The following is a 26,570-nucleotide window of genomic DNA, read 5'->3' as shown; positions in this document are numbered from 1 at the left end:
ACTGTATCATGACATAGTCACACAATCTGAATATTACTAATAAATTCTTCCATTTTAACATTTTTATAGCCAGTAACTTTACTTCTTAAGTTTCTTTATTCCAACAGTAGTTTCAATGGCAAGCAAAAAACCTTCTAGATTGGAGTAATTCACTATGTTCACTAGACTGCCTTCATACTCAAGAGATCTACCCACCTCTGTGTCCTATGTAGTAAGAATTAATCCTCACTCTAACCCAACCTAACACTCGGTAGGCAGAGAGGAAGATCTCTAGGAGTTAATTCCAGGCCAGTAGGAGCTATATGCTAAGACTGTCTGAAAGAAGAAAAACAAAAAAACAATAAAATCTCCATGTATTAGTAAAAACAGAAAAACTAAAAACACAAAAGGTCTGTATTACCTATATTCCACCAATAAGCAGTTTTCCCTTCTGGTTTCAGCCTATTAGCACTTGGAGAGTGCTTACCATGTGCCTTATACCCTATATATCCCTCACACACTACAATATTCTAAATGGAAACTTGGGGTATAGAAGTATTCAGTAATTACCCATTAAAAAGCTAGGTGTTAGTTATTTTCTGTTGTTGTTTTTGGGGTTCTTGTTTTGTTTTTCAAGACAGGGTTTCTGTTCTAGCCCTGGCTGTCCTAGAACCCACTCTGTAGACCAGGCTAGCCTTGAACTCAAGAGTTCCACCTGCCTCTACCTCCCAAGTGCTTAGATTACAGGCATGCGCCACCAATGCCCAGCATGTTCTGTTTTTACCTCAAGCAATCTAATTCTGAACTCATGATTTTATAAACTATCACAAAAACAGTATCCAACTGTATTCAATCTTACTCATCAATTTAAGAATTATAAAAATACGCATAGAACACAATTCAAGGCCATAGAGTTCTATACACACTCTCTTTAAATAACATTCTCTTTATCATACTATATGCTGGTATGGTAAAAAGTCAAATCTATACAAGTCAGACAAAAATCTATTTGAAAATCCTTACAACTGCCCCTAACCATACTCTATACTCCTTATCCAACAATACTAAGCAGGAAAGAGAACTACTAGCTTAACTATGATAAAGGGTTCTGAATACCTCAAAGTACTGAGTATACCTTGCCATGCTCAATATGTATGAGTATACAGATAAAATAAACACACACACACACACACAAACGTATAAATAATATAGATATGTATCAAAGGAAAAGGAAATTAAGGCCAGAACAAAGGCTCATATTCACCCAAGTACTCACCAGTGTCAGCTACCTGGTCTTCCACTGTAGGTGCTGAAGCTGCCTCTTCCTCCTCACACAGCCCATTTTGGTGGTTGTGAGTGCTGTCAAAGTAGTTTGACTGAAAGACACGCTCAACAATTTCCTTTAGAGCTTTATCTTTAATTAAAAAAAAAATTACAGTATTACGTTGTTTAACAATACTAGATTTGAAAAAATATTTAATACTCTACGAAAGCAGTAAGAAAAACTAACATTAGTAAAACACACACACACATACATAAGACAATTACAGCATAAAGGAATGAAATACGAACCTATTTAAACTACTATAGTAAGCAAGCACAGAGGGAATAAAGCTATTCTTTCAATAAACACTTCTGTTGTACATACTGTCTGTTTTAGGCACGTGATAGACAGTAGAAAAACGGCTCAGTGATTAAGAGCACTTGCTGCTCTTGCAGAAGACCTAGATTCAACAGGAGTTGGCTCACAAACATCTAAATGCCACATCCAAGGACTCTGATGCTCTCTTAAGGCCTCCTCAGGGCCCTGCATTGCACTAGAACTCAATGTGTAGACCAGGCTGGCCTCAAACTCAAGAGATCCACCTGCCTCTGCCTCTAAGTGTTAAAATTAAAGATGTGCACCATCACACCAAGCTTACAGATAAACCTTTAAAACAATGTTTTTTAATATTTAAAATATAAAAAGGCAGTAGCTGCTCACTAATTTTATAGTCTAACAGAATGGGGTATCAAAATACAAAAATGACAAAATTACATAATGAAAAGACTGGACCTAGTCAAGGTGAGACCACTGAGACTTCCCTGCTGCTTGAGCAGACAGAGCTAAGTAGAGAGGAGGGAAGTATTTCATGGCAGAAGGAAAGCCCATTTACAAGTCTTTCCCAAAGCAGGTATCAAAATAAGAAGAAACAAAGGAAGTCATTGAAGCATGCCAAAAAGCAAGTGCATAAAAATATAAAATTGTTACTTATACAGTTGTAAAATGCCTTAAATAGAAAATGCATTTTAAAGATTTCTAGCTACAAAATCAGAATCTATGATACTCACAGGTTGTTCCACATACAGGCTTTTCTTTCCCTTCCAGCAAATCCCACAAGTGAATGGAGGCATGTTCATATTGTTCATTTAACCTTGTAATAACAGAGAAGACATTAGCTACCTTGCAACTGCCATCTAGAGCACTCTACCTAAGTTTCCTAAAATTTTAAACCAGACACCACTGTACCTTAAACTCATGTCCCGCTCAGGTTCTACCAACTTGTAGAACTCATCCAGCAGTGACAGCTCCTCTTCAGACAGTATTGGCACTCCACTCAACCCTTGTTTCAGGTCAGTTCTCACTTCATCATCTCCCAGCTTATCCAGCACATACTGCAACTCAAGGACAGTTTTTAAGCGCTTCTGTTCTGCTTCTTCTCTCATAAGCTGTTCCCGACGTGCCGTTTTCTTTATTGTTTTCTGAATCTGTCAAACATAACACCAGACATCTGAGTTCCACCTTAAGTACCTGCTATGCAAGAATAAGCATAAAAATCGACTACTTCCTCCTTCTGCAAACAATCATTGATGATATCAGACAGGAGTTTGAGTATTTGAAAAATAGTAAATAAAATTCAGTCTTTATGAATGAAGAATGCTGACAGAGAAAATAGGACTGTGTAAGTTAAAATGTTTCCTTTTTTTTTCTTTTCCAGTTCCCCTGTCCTTCCCTTGAAAGGCTGAAAAACAGCAAAGTCAAGTATTACACTCCTCTATCATGTCTAGCATCAGGTTAGGAATAGAGAAATGCTTCTTTCAAGACTTCTTTCCTTCCTCTTTTCCCACCATCTCAAGCTTCACAAGGTTGAACTGACACAGAAAAAAACAAAATGGAGATATACATACAAAACCTAGCCGGGCATGGTGGCGCACGCCTTTAATCCCCAGCACTCGGGAGGCAGAGGCAGGTGGGATCACTGTGAGTTCGAGGCCAGCCTTGAGACCAGGACAGCCAAGGTTACACAGAGAAAAACAAACAAACAAAAACATTATAGTTTGGAGATTGCAGAGTTGGCCCAGGGGGGTCAAAGAGCACTGGCTACTCTTCCAGATAACCAGGTTTGATTCCCAGCACCCACAGCAGGCTACAACCATATGCAACTATAGTTCCAAGGGGTTTGAAACCCTCTTTTGGTCTCCAAAGATCTGCACGTGTGGTATATAGACATATATGCAGGCAAAACACCCAGAAAACAAAAATTTGAACTTAAAGAGAGGAATGAAGGAATAATGAAGATTGTATTAACAAGATAATCTGTATCAGCAGCAGAGGAGGTAAATGGTATCACAGCAACAGAAATATATAAACAATTATAAGGTCTAAGTTAGGATGGGCAAGTAAGCTTACAAGGTGAAAATGTCGTCTATTGAAATGGATGAGCTTTTCAATGTTGGGAGAAGCAGTTTAAATGAGGAAGGTCTTTCATAGGTAGCTGGAGGCAGAAAACAGGAAGAGAAGTAGGAATGTGAAAAAAGAAAAACTACCCCCAAAAAATAACTGTTTGTGTGTACATATACATCATGTACACACATGTAAACACATGTGCACATACATCTAGAGGCAAGAACTCAGTCATCCCTTCTAAGGTGCCATCCACCTTGCTTTCAGACAGAATCTCTCCCTTACCTGGCTCTCACCAAGTAGAAGAGGCTGGCTGAATAGCAGCCCCAGAGATCTACCTGTCTTTTCTTCCCCAGAGCTGAGATTACAAACAGGTGCCACTATGCCTTGCTTGTATGTAGGTTCTTGGGATCTAACTCAGCTACCTCCCTGGCCCAAAGGTTTATTTTACAGTAATTTTGATGACATATCCAGCTCAGGTAGGTAAAGTGTGAGCAAGAAATTAAAAAAGATAGCTAATAAAGGATCAGAGTAAATTAACTGCATAGCATCTTAAAAAACAAAAAACTATACTTAGAAAGGGAAGAAGAGTGAGGGAGAAAGAATGGTTCATCAAGCTTAAGGTTCTGACCTAAACCAAGTACAAATATTTTCCGCTTGGTTACTATGGTTTCTGTATAATCCCACACCCTGTACTCATGTGCCAGTTGCTGAGGTCCAAGGGACACCACTTTGATGAACTGGTTGATGTTGCTACAAAAAAGGCTTGTGGAAATAGGATCCCACACTTGTTCTACTGTAAGACTGAGACCTTCTAAGAGATCTCTAGTCTATACCCAGAGTCAGAGAGAAGCGGAGTCCGATGTCGATGCAATGCACAGGAATTTTATTGAGCCGACACGTCAGGGGTCTGTCCCACTCTTTCAGGCTGCAGGCCTCCAAAAGCAGGAACAAGTGTTTTTTATATATATCTTTTTGCAAAAGCAGCAGGGAGGGGTTAGTACATTTCATAGGCAGTGGAATATTTTTAGACACAGCTGGTTGTCCTTGGACCCTATACACAGACTGAGACCTTGAGTCAATCTGGACTTTTTAATATTTTTACACATAAGCTATCCATCCTTGGGATAAGCTGGACTCCACAAGTAGGCCAAGTAGCTTTCGCTCGTGTCCCAGACGCATAGTGATCAGTGATTTGATATTGGTACCTTGGTTCAATATTGATATTGCTTCCTGGACCCTCCACTACCCTCTTCTATCTTGTGAATACACAGTTCTAAGGAGGCCCACACCAAATGTCAATACCTTGGTCTTGGCCTTCCAGTGTCTCAATGAGACAGTAAGTTTTTGTTCTTTATAGACTGCCCCATCTTTGATGTTCTATTATAAGAAGAACGGCCCGCCCTAGGCTAATATACTTGAATGCTTAGTCTCCTCACTATGTGAGATTTACTAGGGCAGGCGTGGCCTTATTGAAGGAATTATAACTGAAGGTGGACTTTGAGGTTTGAAAAGCCATAGCCAGGCCCAATTATTTCCCTCACCCTTTCCTCCCTCTCCCCACTTCTCATTTCTCTCTCTTCCCCCTTCCCCATCCAGCAGATCCAGATGGAGAACTCTCAAGATACTTTTCCAGCACCATGCCTGCCTGTGTACCGCCATGCTCCAGCCACAGTAATGGACTAAACCCCTAAAACTTTTAGTAAGTCTCAATTAAATGCTTTAAGAGTTGCCTTGGCCAAGGTGTTTTTTCACAGCAACACAACAGTAATTAAGCATGGTGGCACATGCCTCTAATCTCAGCACTCAGGAGGGAGAGGCAAGAGGATCTCTGTGAGTTTGAGGCCAGAGCCTGGTCTACAGGACAGCCAAGATTACAGAGAGAACCTGTCTCAAAAACAAAAACAAAACAAAAACAAAGAACAGTAGTTAAGATAGCCACAGAACAAACTAAGGCACTGGTTTTTTAAAAAATCTTTTCTCTTTTTTGGGTAAATTATCAATTTTGTACTCAATTATAAGATGTAACAAGCCAGGCAGGCGGATCGCTGTGAGTTTGAGGCCAGCCTGTCTATGAAGCGAGTCCAGGACAGCCAAGGCTAATACAGAGATACCTTGTCTCGGAAAAAAACCAATAAAAGCAAACAAACAAACAAAAAAACACAAATGAAATGAATTTATATCTGTGTGTGTGTGTGTGTGTGTAAAGGAATATATGAAAATAAATTTTATAACAGCTAAGATCTTTCATGTAATTATAATGTTTATCCTATTTTTAACTCAGAATTGGCAAATAGAAGGCATAATGAAATCCAGGCTCTACATCTTACAAAGAATTCATTAACAGTAGTGAAGGAACTAACCACAAACCATAAAGTTTATACTAACTTCATTTTTAATATTTTACATATTTTTAACTTACATCTTGACTTAATGCCATGAAACTCCTCTGTAATTCCTTTGCAAACTCCAAATTATTTGTGACTTCCTGATACTTAGATACAGCATCCTAAAAAACAAAAACAGAAACAAAAATAGAACCCCCTTACGAGAGAAACAACCACAAAATTTTTTTTTAAAAATAATGAGCGTTGCGCCTTTATTAAGATGTAACATCTTTACCAGCTGATCTTGATTGAGCCTTTCCCCTTTGTTCATTCGTTCCTGGTAATCATCAAGTTTTCCCTACATAAAAGAAAAGAAAAGAAATTACATTATCAGTTGAACCATGCCAAATGAGAAACCCTAATCAATATTTAAAGTACTTCTAATTTTGCCTTAATATGCAGATATACTCCAGCTTAAGCAATATCATCTAGCTCAAGTTTTTTAACAGTAAACTAAGAAATAAATTTAAGCCTGACTACTGCAGAATCACAGACAAATGCTAGTACATAAACAAATAAAATACTGTTTATATTCTATAGAGTACTCAAAAGCAGATGCCATCATGTAAGCCAGGCATGAATGAGGGTCAAGGTATAGTTAAGATACTTTTCTTTGCAACTGTAACACCAGTCAATAAAGCTAAATGCATCCGTGCTTCTGTCTATCCTCCCATCCTTCAAAGTACTCACGTAAATAGATGGCAAAAAGTCTATTTTCCTAATGAACTCACTAGTTTTCCCCATTTACCTTAAACAACATGAAGCTGCCATTTCACCTACAGCCCATGCACTGTAACCACTTTGCTACTTTTATGTAATTGAGCAGTTTCAAGCACCATGTGGCTTGAAATCAACTTTTTTTTTTTTTTGTAAAGATGAAAACTCAGCCAGGCACAGTAGCACACACCTTTAATCCCAGCATGTGGGAGGCAGGTAAATGAGCCTGAGGCCAGCCTGGTCTACAAACTGAGTTCAAGGACAGTCAGAGATTTGGGGGAGGGGGACCTCAAAAGGCTTCCCAGGCTTTTATTATTAAAAATGACTACAAATCTTTCTGAGAAGATACTTAAACAGCGAAACAGTGTCAAGAACTCAATCATTACTGTTAAGAGCTAGAAGAGTGAAATTTAACTTAAAGGAAAAATATTTCAAATAATTCTATTACATTACAGTTCCTAGACAATAAAGATAAGAAACAAAGTACAAAGCAAAGTTTGAGTAAAGGATAGTAATAAGAACATCAGAAACCAGGTGCTAATTCAATAAGGTTTTTAAAAGTCAAATCCCCCATTTTCCTCCGTCCACCCTTCTAACTTAACTTTAAAAGCCCATAACAATTACTTTTATAGGAAGTGACTAAAGGGAGACAAAAGACAAGCATGAGACTATAAACGACTAATAAAAATAACTTTTAAATCATTCCACAATATGCTTATACTAGCTAAAATCATTAATTTGGTTATCATCTGGGAAGCCTAATACCAGGTGCAAAACACATACTAAATTACCTCAGAACACCCTTGTGGTCAACTATCTCTGGCCTGCCCACCCTTTTTATTCTGTGCTGCCGGGGGTTGAACCCAGGGGCTTTTGTACATGACAAATTCCACTCTTAAGTTATTAGCCTCAGCCTCAGTTCATTCTCTTTCAAGAAAAAAGAAACTTAGTACATAATGTATCACGATATTATCTTAATTCAGAAACACAGAAGATAATGAAACATCAGGCCCAATATACAATAAAAGTTCTGAACTGGGGTGGAGGGGGTCAACACTGGCAATTTCTTTTTCAGTTACACATTTTTTTTTCATTTTTACTTATGTTTTACATACAAGTATGTATATTTTACATACTTATATTTTACATACAAGTGTGTATTCAGAGCCCACAAAGGCCAGTAGAAGGCATCAATCCCTTGGGGCTGAAGTTACAGACAGTTGTATGCCTCATGTGAGTGCTTGGAACCGAACTATTTATTAACATGGATATAGGTGCTCAAACGACTTTAACCTGAGAAGACAACATTTTTAAAGGGAGAACGATTGCTGCAACAAGAAATGCATTCACTGTGAGGGAAGAGGTGCAGGAGCTATACGACAATCTCAAGAACCTTTATCAGAATTGCAAAAATCAGACCCGCTCTTTGGTCACAAGTTCCTCCAAAACATACACACACACACGCACGCACGCACGCGCGCCGGGCATGGTGGCACACGACTTTAATCTCAGCACTCAGGGAGGCAGAGGCAGGTGGATCATTGAGTTCCAGGCCAGCCTGGTCTACAACAAAGTGAGTCCAGGGCAGTCAAGGCTACACAGAGAAACCCTGTCTCGAAAAAACAAACAAGTAAAACAAATAAAGCCACTGTGATAGTTTCTTTGTAGCACTTTGTAACACTTTCTACATTTAGATATAAAACTACCCCAGACACTAGTTGTTTTATCAGCATATGTAACACAGGATCACTGCTAAAACAAACCATGGAAGATGAAAAAAAGGAACTCCGTTCACTATTACAATCAAAGCTCTACAAAGCAAGACTGCTGTTCTAAGTCAGCAACATCAGCTAGGGAAACCTAAAAATACAAAATCTTGGCACCACCCTACACCCAATAAACCAGAGAGAGGACTATGCTGGCGGGTCCAGCAATCTGCATTTTATCATGCTCTGTGATTCTGTGCAGGGCTAAATTTGAGACCCATATAGGTCAAACACATAGTAGTTCCCTTTAATATGAGTAGAGCCTGGAAATTTGAATTTATTCTGAATAAAATACGAATAATCACAAGGCAGTCCAAACTTACAAGTTGCTTAAAGGTTCACCTATGAGCAATTTAGAAAACTTGATGGTTTGGTTTCTAGACCAATTTATAATCTAACCCAGTAACTACTGCCAAAAACAAAAAACAAAAAAACAAAAAAACCCACTTACGATCTGAATACTTCTTAAAATTTGCATCTGAAATTCTTCCCCCAAGGTACATGCCTTGGTCTCAATGCAGGAGTGTTCTGAGAAGTGACTAGATTAGTATTATTAAGTAATCCTCATCTGTGGATTAATCTATTGACAGGTAATAAATATTAGGAGGTAGTCGATTCTAAGGAAGTGGGATCTGTCTGGTCCCCATTCCTTCCTCTTTTCTTCTTCCCAACTACCACGAGACAAGCAGCTGTGTTTCATGCACATGTTCCATGCCATGTTTCAACACACTGCAGCCAAATGAACACAGACTGCAACCTCAGCCAAAGTAAATCTTTTAAGTTGATTTTTTTTCAGGTTATTTTATCATAGCTATGGAAAGCTAACTCACACTGAATAATCACCACCTGCTACTAAAAAATAGTGCTTCTGTTAAACCTTGGTAGTAAGCTGAAGTCCCAGAAGTTAAAAGTGGATTATGATTTAATTCAGTAATTAATGTGAAAAACTTTAACTAGACAGAAAGCCTCACAGAGTCTGTTCCTTGACACAATACAAATAGCTTGCCATGCTAGTAAAGTTAACCACCAAATAGCCTTTAGTGGTAAGGGAAGATGCAATTACTTAGCTGCTCAACACCACCACTCACATTATCTCAAAAACAGACTAGAAATGACACTACCTTAAATATTTTTGCTCCACTGGGTGTGATGGTACAGCCCTTTAGTGCCAGCACTGGGGAGGTAGAGGTAGGCAGATCTCTGTGAGTCCCTGGCCTGCCTGGACTACAAACCAAGTCCAAGACCGCTAGAGCTATCACACAGAGAAACCTGTCTCCACTCCCCAAATGTTTTTGTTCCCAGTTTTATTTCCAATTCAAATTAAGCTCAACCAGAAACCTATCCATTTGGTTTAAATTTCATATTTAGGAGGACTGGCTACACTAACAGGTCAAACATAAAACAAAGGTACAAAGATTAGAAAAATAAAGGGCAGGAGACAGATATGTCCTTCCTTACTCATCGAATCACAGAATAGGTAAGCCTTTTTTCTCCTGTGAAATGGAACTATACTCATAGCATAAAGTATAAAGCCTGCCCTATATTAACATTAATCTGTTCTTGATGCTTGAAACACCAATTGTGAAAGTCAAGTTAGTTTCTTTTTTCTTTCCTTTTTTTGTTTGTTTGTTTGTTTGTTTTTCGAGAGAGGGTTTCTCTGTGTTAGCCTTAGCTGTCCTTGACTTGCTTTGTAGACCAGCCTGGCCTGCAACCCATAGTGATCCACCTGCCTCTGCCTCCCGAGTGCTGGGATTACAGGCATGTGCCACCACACCCTTTTTCAACTTCTACATATCCTGAAATGTATTTGAAGTTTTCATAATACCACAAGGAAGATAAATTCAGGGCATTTCCCAAAGTAACACATCTTTGAAGAGAAGCCATGCAACAGAACCAGGGCTATGTTCAGAAGTCAAACCTTTGTCTTGTGTTACAGAGAAATAACTATACCAAGTGCTATTCTGTCCCGTTCCGTTGTTCTTTCAAGAGTCAGCAGTACTATGTGAAATTCTAACTTAACTATCAGATAGCTACCTTATCAATAAGGCTCTGTTATCAATCATATTTCACCTAATTGTAAACTAAAAGGTTGCCGAATTCACTTCATTCACTTCTGCCTTTAATACTGTTGGTTTCTTTTTTCCAACCTGAGATTATGATAATAAGCTGCCATGTATCTAAAGTTTCTATCCTTCCTAAAAAGGTCTTTATCACCTTCAAAGCCCCTTTACTGACATAGGCTTTTAATATCAGTACAGCATATGTGCCCCCAAACTTTACTATTACAGCCAACAACTTCCACTAAACAATCATCTTTAATTTGTTTTCTTTTTTTCTTATGCGTGTTTGAATGTATGTATGGGCACCATATGCATACCTGTTGCCCAGTGAAGTCAGAAGAGCAGCTCACATCCTCTGAACAGACAGAACAGTAGCTACAAATAGTAAGCCACCTTTGGGCACTGGAAATTGAACAGTTTCTTTGCAAGAGCAAAACATGTTCATAACTGCTGAGCCACCCCAAAAGTAAACATTTTTCAATTATGTACCTTAAAAGATATCAGAAGATGTGAGAAGCCTAAAGCACTGAAACTATTCAACTATTTTTTGTTACCCAGGAAAAAGCAGGTAACTCCTGGCAATTTTGTTTGTTTGTTTGTTTGTTTGTTTGTTTTTTTAAACAAGGTTTCTCTGTGTAGCCTTGGCAGTCCTGGTCTTTCTTTGTAGACCAGGCTGGCTCGCCTCTGCATCCCAGAGTGCTGGGATTACAGGAATGCGCCACCATGCCCAGCTCATAACTCCCGTTCCTAATGAGACTCTAACCTGAAACATATTAAAATGAAGCCTAAAATAGAAACAGCATCTACCTATATTTTATGTACCCAAGCCAAATAAAGCCAACATTTTAAAAACCATAAATCTAGACACAGAAAGGTAAAGATTTCAACTTTGCACGAGTGACCTCTCCAGATATTTCAAGTTATTAATGCCTCATTATCCCCACTCATCACCTAGGGAAATACTACTTCTGATATCTAAACAATGGACAGCTACTTCCGTCACTCTCCACTGAGAATTAGTAGCTGGTAAAATTCATACAAGCAGCAAAAAGTGTCAGTTTTTCAGAGAATAGTGGAGAAAACACGTACAACTCAGAAGATCTGTAACAGTTCTCTTCAAATGCTGAAGGCCTGTTCGTGTAGCATTACTCTGCCCTAAACAAAAAAGTATTAAGAGTGTAAGAGGAAGGTATTTCTCGGTATTTATTAGACGTTATCTAATCTCATTCTAATTTTTTCAAACAGGTTAATATACAAAAGTTTCATTTCACAACTTAAAAAGATAATCCTGCAAAACTCTTACTCACTGTCCATGCAGGAATGGAAGCAACTGGCCCTGGTAAGAAAATGTATTGTCAATGAGTACCAATACCATCTACTTTCAATCGCATTCTTACAAAATCTGAAGCTTAGGACTAAATATAGTGTGCTTTTTCCTGATAAATCAAAAGTCCTAAGTTTGATCCTCAGTACACCACCTAAAATAACGTTAAAAGTTGAAAAAAAAGTGATTACAAAGTGGAGGAGAGGGGATGGCACTAGTCTAGGAGCTGAGCATGGTGGCCCATGCCTTTAATCCCAGCACTCGGGAGGCAGAGGCAGGTGGATCTCTGTGAGTTCGAGGCCAGCCTGGTCTACAAAGTGAGTCCAGGACAGCCAAGGCTACACAGAGAGACCATGGTGGTGGCGGGTGGGGGGGGAGGCGGCCGGGGACGGACACTACAAGGAACGCACTGTCTAAAAATTTACAGTGGTTCTACTGCCAGGAATACCTTTGCCCTCCATACTAACTAAGGCTATGGACAAACCCTGCTTACAGTCCCAGAACTGTTCTACTTGTCTGCTCATCAATTCCTGCCCACCTGAAAAATAAAAATTCAAGCCCCTTAAAGGGAGGGAGAGGAAAAAAAAAGAGCAAGTAAGTAAGTTTTCCACTCATGAATTAATCCAGTTTAAGTGGATTTTTTTGTTTTTTAAATTTTGGGGTTTTTGTTGTTGTTGTTGTTTTGAGACAGGGTTTCTCTGTAGCCTTGGCTGTCTTGAACTCAACTTTGTAGATCAGGTTGGCCTCGAACTCAGTGATCCACCTGCCTCTGCCTCCCAAGTGCTGGGATTAAAGGCGTGCGCCACCACCCCCGGCATAAGAGGATTTTCCCTTCCATTTTAAGGTTTTTGTTGATGGTGCTACAAATATTTCTAGGTAATGATTTCAATCAAAGTATGAGACATTCCTATTTAGTACATGTTATATGTAAGGGAAGAACAACAAAATGGTTTACTAAAGATCTTTACTTCCAATAAGATAAGCACCAACTTAACAGTATACAAAGTACAGTTGAGAAGCAGAGACAAGAGGAACAACAGAGATCAGGGCCATCCTCCTACACTGCAAATCTGAGCTCAGCCCTGACTACATTATATCATTTGCAAAGGTCTGGCAAGATGGCTAAGTCAGTAAAGGCACATGCTATCCAGCCAGACGACCTGAGTTCAGTCACAGGATCCACATATGGCATATATACATATAAATAAACTTCATTAAAAGTTTTTGAAGTTTGATTTGATTACAAAAATGTCACAAAAGCTGACATTGCTGTGTTTAGCACTCATACCTTGAGAACTTTAAAAACTCAGTAATGTTAACATTAATAAAGGTCTAACTAGTGCTGGGACTAAAGGCGTGCACCACCATCACCCAGCTAAGATGGTTCTCTTTGCATAATAGGATTTTAGATACTTTTTCTCCTAGCCAAATATAAATTTAGTGATTGTTCAGTTAAGATTATGACAAATTATACACTGACCACCCTCCACGGTAGGGTCTATGTTCCTCTGGCTGTCCTGAAACTCACTATGTAGATCAGGAGGGCCCCTGCTTGACAAATTATGTTCTTTTTTAATGTGTCTGAGTGTTCTATTTGTTTGCACGCATGCCTGCACAAGAGAGCATCAGATTCCCATTATAGATAGTTTTGAGCTACCAAGTGGGTGCTAGGAATTTAACACAAAAATCACTGGAAAAGCAGCCAGTATTAACTGGCAAGCCATCTCTCCAGACTTAACAAATTATATCAGTTGTTTGTATATAACACAAAATGTATTTTTCCCCCTTCCTTTTCGTTTTTCAAGACAGGGTTTCTGTATAGCCTTGGCTATCCTGAACTTACCTTGTAGATCAGGATAGCCTGGAACTCATAGATATCATCTTGCCTCTGTCTCCTGGAGTGCTGGGATTACAAGTGTGCAGCACCTTGCCTGGCTCACAAAAATGTATTCTTATTCACATAAGTATCCTAATAAAATACTTTAGCCAAGTAATCTATCATTTACCCTATCATCACAACACTCATGAGTCTACTCTCACCCAAGAAAAGCAGTTCACAACTTAATCTTTTTAAAATAACACTGGGGGGGTGGGGACAAGAGACTTGAGAACCAGCTACATTGCACCATAATTTTCTCCCTTAAGGTGAATTCAAAACAAAGTAACCTTGAATAGTGGCACATTCCTTTAATCCCAGCACTCAGAAAGCAGGGGGAGGTGGGTCTGTGAGTTCCGGCCAGCCTGATCTAAATACCAAATTCCAGGACAACCGGAGCTACATAGAGACCTATGTCAAAAAATAAAATAACCTTGCTCTCAAATTAGGTGTCACAGCTTTTTCCTGATTCAAGAATGCAAAACCAAATAACTTTAGCCTCTGTACTGTTGATGAATGCATCTTGCAAACCAATGAAGAAGCTAACTCATGCAACATCTGTCAAAAAAACAAAAAACCCCACCTAGCCTTTAGTCACAGTACTCAGAGGCAGAGGCAGATGGACTTTTGTGAGCTCAAGGCCAGTATGGTCTACAAAGAGAGTTCCAGAACAGCCATGGCTAAACAGAGAAACTCTGGCTCAAAAAACAAACAAAAATTTGTATTAGCCCAAGAAAAAATTTTATCTATAGTTTAAAGGCTGAGTATCTTATCAAAGGACTTAACACAAATCCCGTAACAGTTGCATAAAAAATTCTAAAAGAATCACTGCAGGTCTAGAAAGGTTAGTCTCACTGGTTTTTTTGTTGCTATTGTTGGGTTTTTGTTCGGTTTGGTTTAGTTTTTGGAAACAGGATTTCTCTGTGTAATCTTGGCTATCCTGGAACTCTCTCTTTGTAGACCAGGCTGGCCTCAAACTCAGAGATCCACCTGCCTCTACCTCCAGAGTCCTAGGATTAAAGGCGTGTGCCACCACAGCCTGGCTCTATAGTCTCACTGTTTGTAATGAATACCATTAACTACAAAGATATAAAGTACAGTTTTTTACAGTGGTTCTCAACCTTCCTAATGATGCAACCTGTTAATAATGTAGTCCCTCCTGTTATGGTGAACCCCAAACACAGTTATTTTCATTGCCACTTCCTAACTGTGATTTTGCTACTGCTATTAATTGTAAATTTATGTGTTTTCCAATGGTCTTAAGTGACCTGCCCCGAAAGGGGTTATGACCTACAGGTTGAGATCCACTGCCTTAAGGAATGACTTAAAAATATACTTTTCCCTATCAGTTTGTACTTCAGATAAACTTTTTTAAAGCAAACAGAACACTGGCTAACTTTTCACATAGCAGAGTTGTCAGTCATTTTAAATGCCATCTGTTAAAAACAACCTTTACTAGGCTGGAGAGATAGCACAGTAGTTGAGAGCACCGACAGCTCTTCCAGAGGACTCAGGTTCAATTCCCAGCATCCACATGGCAGCTCATAACTGTCTGTAACTCCAAGATCTTACACCTTCACACAGAAATACATGTAGGCTAAAAACACAAATGCACCCCCCAAAAAATAATTATTTTTAAAAAATCCTTTATATCAAAACCAATTATGCTTTATGCTATCAAATGAGTATATCTTAAAATTTAGATTTTTGTTTCCAGCTATCTTGTAATAGCTAAGACCCTCTTTTGTGCTGAAGGAAAACTAGGTAATAGCCATGTGTGGTGGTACATACCTTTAATCCCAGCACTCAGGAGGCAGAGGCAGGTGGATCTCTAAGATTGAGGCTAGCCTGGTCTATAAAGCGAGTCCAGGCCAGCCAGGGCTACACAGAGAAACCCTTGGGTGTGGGGAGACTACATAATAAGTCTTTCAATTCAGTGTCATTTGTGCTTTGTGTAATTTCTGTTTTGGTTTGGTTTGGTTTTGGTTTTTCAAAACAGGGTTTCTCTGTGTAGGCTTGGTTGTCCAGGACTCACTTTGTAGACCAGGCTGGCCTTGAACTCACAGCCAGCCACCTGACTCTGCCTCCAGAGCACGGGAATTAAAGGTGTACACCACCACACCCAGCTGCATACTTTGTGTAATTTCTAAGCAGAGATAATTTTTCTCTAAAGGCAGAAATTAACAAATGAATGAAAAACTTTGTTTTCTTAAGTGAAATACAATATATCAGACCTCTGCTGTGAGGAAATATATTATCTACTCATAACTTTTGTTAAGATAGCTTCTTGGTCTAGCAGGTTGCAGTACAAATAGGGAAGAATCAAATATAAGTTGCTAAATTGAAGCATAGAAAATATAATGGTTACGTTAGAGCTTCTAAAGAACTATCAAATTTGATGATTCATAGGGCTGGAGAGATGGCTCAGAGGTTAAGAGCATTCACTGTTCTCCCAAAGGTCCTGAGTTCAATTCCCAGCAACTACATGGTGGCTCACAACCACCTATGAGATCTTGTGCCCTGTGCAGGTATACATGTAGGCAGAAACCTGTACATACAATAAATAAATCTTTAAAACTGATTCATAGAGTAAATTCTATTTTAGGTAATACAAATGCTCAATCCTACTGAAAACTTGTCACAGGGCAAATCTAGTAATAGAAAAACAAAATAAAATCCAGACGTGCGCATATTAGTACAAAATCCAATGCCTTGTTAATCTTCCAACATTAAATGTAGTTTTAATAGCCATTAAACCACAATATTAACAGGCTAGTAAGCGAGCAGTTCAGCCTGTGGTTTATAACTTCATCACTGAGAAAAAAACATTTTCATGTAGATATGTTGTGTTCTATCATCACAAGTCAATCTCCATAACAATAATTACATTACTCTCTCACTGTCTTTTTTTTTTCCCCAGTTTTTGTGTTTTGTTTTGTTTTTTCCAGTTTTTGGACTGGGTTTCTCTGTGTAGCCCTGGCTGTCCTGGAACATATTCTGTAAACCACGATGGCCTCAAGAGATCCACCTAAGGCCTGTTGAAGGTAGTCAGTGATGCCTCACACCTTTGATCCCAGCACTCTGGAGGCAGAAGGCAGAAGCAGGCATACCTGGAGTTCCAGGCCAGCCTGGTCTACAGGGCAAGTACCAGGACAGCCAAGGCTACAAAAAGAAACTCTTGTCTGGAAAAACCAAAGAGATCAACCTGAGTGCTGGGACTAAAGGAGAGGACCACATGGCCCAGGTGATAACATTCTCACCTATAGCTGGAGAGACAATTCAAATGTTATGGGCCAAGACCACTTCATAAGGCTTATAACCTAGGTTTTTATTTATTTGTTTATTTTTGGAGACAGGGTTTCTGTGTAGTCTTGGCTGCCCTAGACTCACTTTGTAGACCAGGCTGGCCTTGAACTCACAGCAATTCGCCTGCCTCTGCCTCCCAAAAGGCATGTGCCACCATGCCTGGCTTATAACCTAGATTTCTATGTCTTGTTTTCAAATGCCCTTAAGCACTACAATCTGTCAGCTCACAAATACAATAACTGCTACTCAGCATTATTCTTTCATGAACAGATTTGAAGATTTTTTTCAACCACCAACATCGATACATAAAATATATCATTAAAGTTCATGTTGGTTCCTATTAAGAAGAAACTGACTTCCTAGAAATTCCAAAAATTAAACCATTTGGAGCATCAGACAAATTCTTACTGCATTAGGAAAATTTAAAGCTACCCAAGTTAGACTCAGTTTCACACAGGGTAGAAAATACACAGAAAGTATCAGAAAATTCTGACATGCAATTCCGTATTTGAATGTAGCTTAAAATGTTTCACTGTTTTAATATAGTTAATACAATTACTAAGAAACACTTGTCCATGAAATTAGCAAAAAATCTTGGTATCTCAATTTAATGTATATTCTCAATTCCAAAACTCTAGGAAATTAAAGTAAAACTGCCAATCTTCCACCACTGAGACAGAAAAGCAGCAAAGGTGAAATGTTTCAAACTCACCAAAAATGGAAAACCAGTACATAAGCTATCACAATTAAGATTTAAACATCCTGTTTTTCTCCAACTTTCTTCTACAGCTCAGATTTTAGCCACTATTCCTATCAAAATCCTATCCTCTGACTGACTAAATAAGCATCTTCATGGGTATTTTTCAAAATTGAAAACTATGTCCTAGAAACTGGCAAGCATAAGTTACATTTTACTTAAGGTAAAGGGCAAGTTAGCATAATAGTCCCAGGTGTAATTACATCCGTTTTTTTTTTTTTACTGTCCCTTTCCACTACTTTTCTTCAAGGTAGAAATCTACTACTACTGAGACCCTTCCTCTCAACTGCGTTGTTACACAGTCCTGCACTGAAAGTATAGAACAAAAAGCCGATTTAAGTAAGTAACAGTGTGGCCCAGAATGGCTAAATATTAAAGCCAAAAATGGAGTGGGTGTGGCCCGATTTCTTTTTTGGTGGTGGGGGGGAAGCTAGGCGGGGCGGTGGCTTGGTCTCTGCCCTCCCCCTATGCTTTCGCTTTGTGCTCACAATGCAGCTCCTGTACAGCGCTTCCCTCTCCCGCAGCCGCCGCCATGTTAGACACTCCATGTGCACAGAGACCCAGAGGCAGTCTCCAGTCTAACCTAGATCCACCCACTCAAAGGATCGCAATCGATAATGTCCCCCTGCCCCTTTAGAAGGCTACAGCGATAAAAATAATAAAAATAGTAATAATAATAATAAATGATAATAGTGATAAAGTAAAATCGCTGCAAAAGGGGAAAAAAAAAACACCTCGTGACTAGGCTGGGCTTGAGGTTCCGAGCACACAGACAATCGAAACAAAGGAGAAAATGTAGGGAGCCCATCAGAAAGGGGCGGGGGTACCCAAGCAAAGGCCCGCTCCTTTCAGGCCTGAGGGGCTGTAAGCCAAGTTCAGGACTAGCTAGACACACATCTTTCCACCGGCCTCGAGGCGAGGTAAGAGAGGCAAACGCCACTGTTTATTAGAAGGCATGGGCCGCTCAACTCCACGAGGCGATCGGCCGACCCAGCACACTGTGTTTCTTCCCCATGGCTTCCGTCTGAGGTCCGGCCTCGGTTCCGGAGTGTATCCGGCTGTGGGCCCCACCACTTAGGCAACCCGCCACGGGAGTGGGGGGCGGGGAGAGGGGGGGAGGCCCAGCACAGCGTGGTGCGAGTAACCGAGGCCTAGAGGCAGCGCCGCGTTAGGGTCAGGTGACAGCCACCTCCCCGAGGCGCCCGTTTTCTGGGCACGAAGCTCCATCCACCGCGGAGACAGGAGCAGGGTTGGAGCCATAAGCCCTCCCTCTCCGCTATCTCCTCGCACCTTTTTCTTCTCCAGGTTCCGAAGTTTCTTGTCGATCACCCCGAGAATCTGCTTCATGGCCTCGGTCTGGACCGCGCCGGTGCCGGTTGCCGGATGCTGGGAAGCCGGCGCAGCTGCCCCGGCCGCCGCCTCACTCCCGGAGGAGCCGGACGGCGGCGGCGGTCCCGACGACCTGCTGCCGCTTCCGCTGTGGCTGGTGGCCGAGGGCATCTTTAGACCGAAAAGAGAGGAGGGGAAAAAAAAAAAGCGGGAGGGAAGGACAAGAGCAGCGAGTCAGGAGACGGACGGGGCGAGACGCGGGACAAAACGCGCAGCGGGCGGGAGGCAGCGCGCGCGGTGGGGGGAGGGGGCGGCGCGCGCCCGCCGGCAGGAAGGGGCCGACGGGCACGCGCGCGACCCGCCAGCGGGGCGCCGGACTGCCCGCCCCTCCCCCCCCTTCCCTCCCGCCAGCCCCGAGGCACCGAGCTCGCGCCGGGGGCGGGGCATGACACGGCGGCCGCCAACCGCCAGGGCAACGGTCCCCATTGGGGCGGGCGGCACCCGTTGCCTTGCGAGAACGAGAGGGGCAGAGGTCGGGGTTAGGGGTGGAGAAGGGCGGTGGGAGTGACCGGGGTGGGGGTGGGGGTGGGGAAGGCTTGAGCGAGCCCCTCGGGCCGCCCCGAAGGTAAAAAGGACACTCGGGAGCAGCGGCCTTCTTCCCCTTGGGCGCCTTGAGTCCGGGATGGCGCTCACCGTGCGCGCGCGGATCCGCTGGACGTCTGGAGTGGGCAGCCGAGGGGGCCAAGGGCAGCGCTGAGTTGCGAGCAAGAGACGTGCGCTCCGTGGGCGCAGACCGCTTCGCCCTGTCCCCGCTGCACGGAGCTGCTCCTACTGGGACGAGAGCCGGCGCGGGAGGGACTTAGCCAGCCAGCGCTCGGAGACGAGGGGGGCGGGAGCAATAGGGAACGGGGGCCTTCAAGCCGCTGGGGCTGCCCGACGAAAACGCCTGTCCGAAAAGGTCACCAGACCGCGTCCCCGCCCGGCTTGAACTTCTGCGTCAGGTTCCTGCCACTTTTCAGATCTGGACATTATCCCCCACAGAGGCCTCTACAGCAGTCCCTTCAGTTCTGAGTGAAATCTAAGCTGGGGTCCTTCAGGCGAAATCACTTAACGTCCAAACGGGGACAATAGGTGTCAAGCCTCCGGCTCCCGAGCTAGGGACTGCCCCTTGTAGAGCCCTTATTTGGAGGGGGAGGGGGAGGGGGATGGTGGGCAAAGGTTTCTGCACGTAAGGGGTGCGTGGAGTGGGTGGTGCAGTCCCGGCTTCTAGAATTCCTTCTATATGCAGAGCAAGCAAGCTCACCCTAAAAGGTCTGAAAAAGACAACTTGCCACATAACAATTACCCAGTAACCTAGGCATTCTCTATAGAATGCATGGAGAATGAGCATCCTTAATGGCTTTTTGACGCCCTAAAATACCCTAGTCATGTTAAAAACAAAAACAAAAAAAGCCCCCATCACCTACCCTGAGATAACAAGTAACCAATAGGCCTTAGCATGAATTACTCAGCCTTTGTTTTAGATTTTACTCAAAACTTTAAAGACTGTGCTATTGGGGGGGTGGGGGATGGCGGGGGTTAGCCAAGAGAATTAGTTATTCCGTAATTATTCCAGGATAGGAGTGGGCAAAATGGGGGTGGATAAAGAGTAGAAAAAGGAGAGTTCTAAAGAAATGTATGAGGAAAAAAATTTTCCGTGGAAAATTCAGCAAGATAATTTTGTGTGAGAACAGTAAATGACCAATTTATAATTTAAATTCTATGAAAAAATGTTATTTAGAAGAGGATTAAAATGAATAAGGCACTGGTATATCTTGAGGGAGCCTGAGAAGCAGCAGACGCCTGTGGCCTTGAGATGTTCAGTTACCTGTTAAGTCTGTAGTCTGTACATGAAATGTTTACTGAGCACTTTATGGCATACTAGAAAATCGTCAGTGCTAGGGATGGTGCATAAACATTTTTCATTGAGTTTGTAGAGGGTGGTGTTTACAACAATAACAAGAAAACTAAAGGAAGAAAAAAAGGTGAAAAGCCAGTGAAAGCCTTACTGGGTACACACGAGCCAGAACCGGAGGGAGCAAGGAAGGCTTAGAGGAGTTTTCTAGCAAAAGGGAACACCATAGACCAAGATTTTGAGAGGAGCCTGGCATGTGTGTGCCCCTGCTTTTAATCCAAGCACTGGGGAGGCAGAGGCCTGCAGACCTCTTTGAGATCAAGACTAGTCTAGTATATAGTAAATCCCAAGCAAGAGTGGCATAACGAGGCCCTGTCAAGAAAATAAACTCTTAATAGGTTCCCCAGTGGCTGGTGCAAGGAGTAAGAAATAAAGACACGAAAGGGGCCTGATGTCAGTATTTTATGAATAAGGTGGGGAATGTTTCATCAACCTGTTTTTTTTTTGGGGGGGGGGTTAGTTTTTCAAGACAAGGTTTCTCTGTGTTACTGTAGCTGTCCTGGACTCTCTTTATAGGTCAGACTCGCCTCAAACTCACAAGATCTGCCTGCCTCTGCCTCCCAAGTGCTGGGATGACAGGTGTGCGCCACCACACCCAGCTCATCAACCTGTTTTAAATCACTCCTATTGCAGTTGGTCTGTGGTGGCACACACCTTCAATTCCAGCACTTGGGAAAGAGAGGCCAGCCAGGGCTACACAGTGAAACACTGTCTCGGAGAAACAAAAAAGTAAAATTCAAAGAACCACTCTTAACTACTATAAAATTGTGAAGGCGTGTGTGTTCTGAAGGTCATAGGCTAAAGAAAAAAAAAGAGACCCAAGAATTGGCTTTTGAAATCAGCCAGCACGCCATGGGGTAGCCTAGACCAGGAAGAAGCAGTAAAGTTGAGTTGAATTCATTATAGATTGTAATTATAGAACCAGTGCAGGTGATAACAAGTGCTGGCTTCATTTTACACTGTAACAGTAGAACCAAGAGATTTGCTAACCAGTTGATGTCAGGTATGAGAAGAGTAAAAGTTTACCTAAGATTAAACTTATGTAAACTATCACTATGATTTTTTTTGTAAAATTTTACCAATGTCTTTGAGATCAGACATTAAATGCTCCAGTAGACAAATTCTCCACAGACCTACAGGTCAGAAGCCTCTGGCATAGAGCCCAACAATCTTTTAACATGCTCTGTGGGTATTTCTGATGGATGCCAAAGTATGAGAGCCAAGGCCAGCAAGATGGCTTGGTGGGCAAAGTATACCTCCAAGCAAGTGCCCCCCCCTCTAATTTTTGTTTTATGGTTTTGGATATATGTGATGCATCTATGTATGTCCAGGTGCGCTGTGCCCAAGCATGTAGAGACAAAGCAGGACTGTTGTCTCTGTTCTGTACCTTATTGCCCTGTGACAGTGTCTCTCCCTGTAAGGGACATTGACGGTCCTCCTGACTTGCCCCAATGTTGGCGTTACAGACACAAACAGCCATGCTCAACTTTTACATGGGTTCTGGAGATTCAGACTTAGGTCCTTGTGCTTACAAATAAATGCTCCTACCCGTTAAGTCGCTTCCCAGATCCGTTTGTATAACGATCTGTTGAACCATATCTGTATCCATTCATGTATTTCCTATGGTGACTTTCATGCTACAGCAAATCAGAGTTAAGTCACTGTGATAGAGTATGCAACATCGAAAATGCAAACCACCAAGATGGCTCACTGAGAAAAAGCACTTGCCCCAAGCCTGACAACCAGAGTTCGGGCTCCGAGAACCACATGGTAGAAAGAGAAAATGGACTCCAGCAAGTTGCTTTCTGGTGGTCATATGCTTTCAGTGGAATGTGTGTGCCCACACAGACAAGTCAGAAATCTAAAGTACTGTATCATCCTCTTCTGTAACGAGTTCTCACGTCCGTACCTTAAACAACAGAGGGCCCTGCTCATAGTAGTTACTTAGTAGACCAAACTGCTAGAGAGGCTGTTGACTAGTGTCCTGCAAGACTATCAGAGTTGTCGCCAGACAGTCGGGGTGCACTCAAGAGCCAGAGGCAGGCAGATCTCTGTGAGTTCGAAGACAGCCCAGACTACAGAGCTAGTTCCAGGAGAGCCAGGGCCACACAGAGAAACCCTGTGGAGTGGGGCAAAGGAAGAATAAGAGGTATCTCGTAGTGGGAAATAGGGGCTGTTAAAAGAGCATCTCACTGCATAGCTTAGGCCAGTTTGAACTCACTGTACTCCTACAAAAGTCTCTGCATGATGGGATTACAGGCACATATCACCATGCCTAGCTCTAGAAGTCAGACACGCAACATCTGCCAGGGTTACGTGACCTACCAGCAGTGAGAGGGTCAGAAGACGATATTCTGTCAGAGAGCTGGGTTGGGAACTCGGTGCACTCGAAATGTTTGGTGGCCAAGTGTAGCTGTCATCATTTCACTTCCTATAATCTGTCATCTCAGTGTCCTTTCTTCTTTCTGCTCTGATGTTCTTGCAGTATCAGCAAGTCCAGAAAGACAACGCATTTAAGGGAAAGCTGTGTCTTCAGGCTGACTTCCTGCCTAGCCCAGTGCAGTGATCTCAGTAAACCAAGTATGTCTTTTTCCTGTTGGACAGAAAGGGGAATGTTTATTTAACATTGTAAATCTTTGATGTATTTTTGTTGTTGTTGTTGATGTATTTTAAACATTGTTTCTCTCCATTAGAATTATTTTATTGGTGAAAAAAGAAGTATAAAGGGTGTTCTAAGGAAACCTGAAGAAGAGTACAAAGCATTAGTGGAAAACACTTGCCAAGTATTCTCAAACCTTGGTACTATGCACAAAGCACATTTTAAAAGCTCAGATTTCCCAAACTGATATACACTTTAATCCTGAGACCACAGCAGCATTTTGATGTTTCCATAGTGCTTTTGATTAACAGAAGTACTTGATTTTAGTAGACTTGGTCCAGCTGTTTCAGTTTGAATCAACTGTTAACTAATGCACTAAGGCCATGCATTGGTTTGTTTGGTTGTTTTTCTTTGGTTGTTTATTTTACACACACACACTGCGCGCGTACGTCTCATTTTGCAGCCTAGGCTCACCTTGAATTTACTATGTAGCCCAGGTTGGTTATGAACTCATGGCAATCCTCCTGCCTCAGCCTCCCAAGTTCTGTGTAATGTCAAGTTCATGTGTAATGTGTAGCAAAAAAAGATTTTTTTCATCAGGTACTTCTTTGCTTCAGCTTGACAGTGAGAAACCTGGTGAAAGTATGAATGTCACACATACAAGTAAGGCTCTTAAATTCTCCTGTTTTCACTCATTTTAATACAAATCATGGAAGTATTTGTGATGAACTATTTTTAATACCTGTGTACCTATTAACTCAGCCAACTATGGTCAATGAGCTACCATTTAACCTAAGCTTTGATTTTTCATCTCTGCGTTTTCAGAAGTAATATCATGCCTGCCAACATTTTTTGTCAATATATTTCCTCCATATTAGTATATCAGTTTGATACTATTATCATAATTGATCCATCTCTCTGCTGTTTTAGCAGCCTAAGTAGTATTCCTTTTATATTTTCTTAGGTATACCTTTTCTTAATCATGACATTATGCCCAGATATAGAACATTATGTTTTATAGAGAGAGATACAGTATGTTAAGAATATGGTTCATAGCTAGGTGGTGATGGCACACGCCTTTAATCCTAGCAAAGGCAGGCAGATCTCTGTGAGTTCAAGTCCAGCCTGGACTACAGAGGGAGTCCGGGACAGCCAAAGCTACACAGAGAAACCCTGTCTCAAAAACAAACAAACAAACCCACAGAAATATTATAAGAATGTTCTTTTGTTTTAATCCCAAGTGTAGGACTGCTTCAGACTTTTTGGAGCAGCTGACTATGATTTGCCCTGTGCTCTAGCAGAAGCATGTTTTTGCCAGCTGCAGATGATTTCTGCAATTGCGTGACATTTGGAATTCTGGGAACTCTTCAGAGAGTACATAAATGCTAGGGCTGGAGAGGGGGTGGTGATCAGGGTTGTGGGTCGTTTAGGGAGGTTGTTTGCAGTTTGCTATTAGATATAATCAAAGAAGAAACAAAAGGAAAGAAATTAGATTCCGGGATTTTCCTAATTCCTCTTTCCTCTCTATCCTTGTTTCTCTCCTATCTAGTGTTGGGAGGGGGTGTGACACCTGGAGGATAAAGCGTGGGGAAAAGAGGAGCCCACAAAGTAGCAAAGACTAGCTACAGTCATCCTGGCGTGGAGCATGGCGGCATGCAGGCAGACATGGTATGCGAAGTCTACAACCTGATCCGCAGGGAAACAGGAAGAGCATCTCTGGGACTGGGCTATGGGCAGGGCTCTCTATAGAGTAGTCCAACATGGCTAGCTGTGGACAGAAAGTCCAAGAGTCCAGTAGTTGCTCAGGCTAGATGTCTTGACTGGTCTTCAGTTTGTGCTAGAATCCCAAAGAAGTAGACTCCAGTGCCAGTGAAAGAATGGATGTGCTAGCAAGGTGAGGGCAAGCATGCAAGAGCAAAAGCTTCCTTCTCCTGTGCCCTTATATAGACTTCCAGCAGAAGATAGAGCCCAGATGAAAGGTGTGTCTTCCACAGGGCATGGTGGTGCATTCCTTTAATCCCAGCACTCATGAGGCAGAGGCAAGTGGATCTCTGTGAGTTCGAGGCCAGCCTGGTCTCTTCCCACCTCAAGATCTGGACTTGGCTATGACTTCCTACCTCAAATGTTCATACTTAAAGTGGATTTACCCACTTCAAGAAATAACAAAACTAAACAAAACCTTTCTCATAGGTACGCCCTCCATTTCTGGATTGTAGTTCATTCCAAAGGTAGCCAAGTCGACAGCCAAGACTAGCCATCCCAGTTTTGTATGGGCTTTTGACACCTCAAAGTCCCAACCTCTAGGGTCATACTTCCTCCAACAAGGGCTTAACCTCCTGATCCTTCCCAATAATGTCACTCCCTGGTGACTAAGTATTCCAATCTATGAGCGTATGGGGTCTATTCTTATTTCAAAGACCACAGAGAGGGTAATGTGCAACCATGATCATCTTCAGACAATATAGATGTTGTGAATTATATACACAGCCCTTTGTGAATAGTAATTTGAGGGGAAATTTTTCCTTCTGGGTAATTGCTCCAAAAATGTTATAGGGACTGAAACTATGTGTCCCAAACTTACAGTAAGAGCAAATAGAAGTATCAAAACAGCTGTTCAGGGCCAGGCATGGTGGCACACACCTTTAATCCTAGCACTCGGGAGGCAGAAGCACAAGGATTGCTGAGTTCGAGGCCAGCCTGGTCTACAAAGTTAGTCTAGGATAGCCAAGGCTACACAGAGAAACCCTGTCTCAGAAAAACCATTTAAAAAAAAGAAAGAAAGAAAGAAAGGAGGAAAGGAAATTGCAAATGAAATAGATGTGGGCGCCTCACCCCACCAATTTGCATCCTTG

The 26,570-nt window shown here is 41.8% G+C and overlaps 1 protein-coding gene and 1 long non-coding RNA gene across 4 annotated transcripts in view; both read right to left on the bottom strand.

Annotated features, from left to right (window-relative positions):
* Positions 1-20,050, bottom strand: part of CAPRIN1 (cell cycle associated protein 1) — a 35,160-nt gene extending 15,110 nt beyond the window's left edge. The window contains exons 1-7 of one of the 3 annotated variants that reach the window (XM_084774973.1): positions 19,859-20,050; positions 19,127-19,336; positions 6,266-6,328; positions 6,066-6,152; positions 2,489-2,727; positions 2,311-2,393; positions 1,256-1,393 (exon numbers count right to left, since the gene is read on the bottom strand). In XM_084774973.1, coding sequence (XP_084631099.1) covers positions 1,256-1,393; positions 2,311-2,393; positions 2,489-2,727; positions 6,066-6,152; positions 6,266-6,328; positions 19,127-19,336 — 820 coding nt within the window. In that variant the 5' untranslated portion in view covers positions 19,859-20,050. Of the gene's footprint in view, positions 1-1,255; positions 1,394-2,310; positions 2,394-2,488; positions 2,728-6,065; positions 6,153-6,265; positions 6,329-11,662; positions 11,686-19,126; positions 19,484-19,858 lie in introns of those variants that run through there. The other 2 variants (XM_084774974.1, XM_084774975.1) reach the window with 2 other exon arrangements.
* Positions 16,495-19,120, bottom strand: LOC311593629. Its single transcript, XR_014777789.1, has 2 exons — positions 18,571-19,120; positions 16,495-18,145 (listed from the first exon to the last, which is right to left on the bottom strand). It is a non-coding gene; the product is annotated as an uncharacterized lncRNA (long non-coding RNA).
* Positions 20,051-26,570: the final 6,520 nt, after the last annotated feature.

The sequence above is a fragment of the Acomys minous genome (genome assembly GCF_964271855.1).
Source record: "Acomys minous genome assembly, chromosome: 3".
In the NCBI taxonomy this organism is placed as follows: Eukaryota; Metazoa; Chordata; class Mammalia; order Rodentia; family Muridae; genus Acomys; species Acomys minous.
Note: the sequence above shows the minus strand (reverse complement) of the source record. Positions and strands in the feature narration are given on the sequence as shown.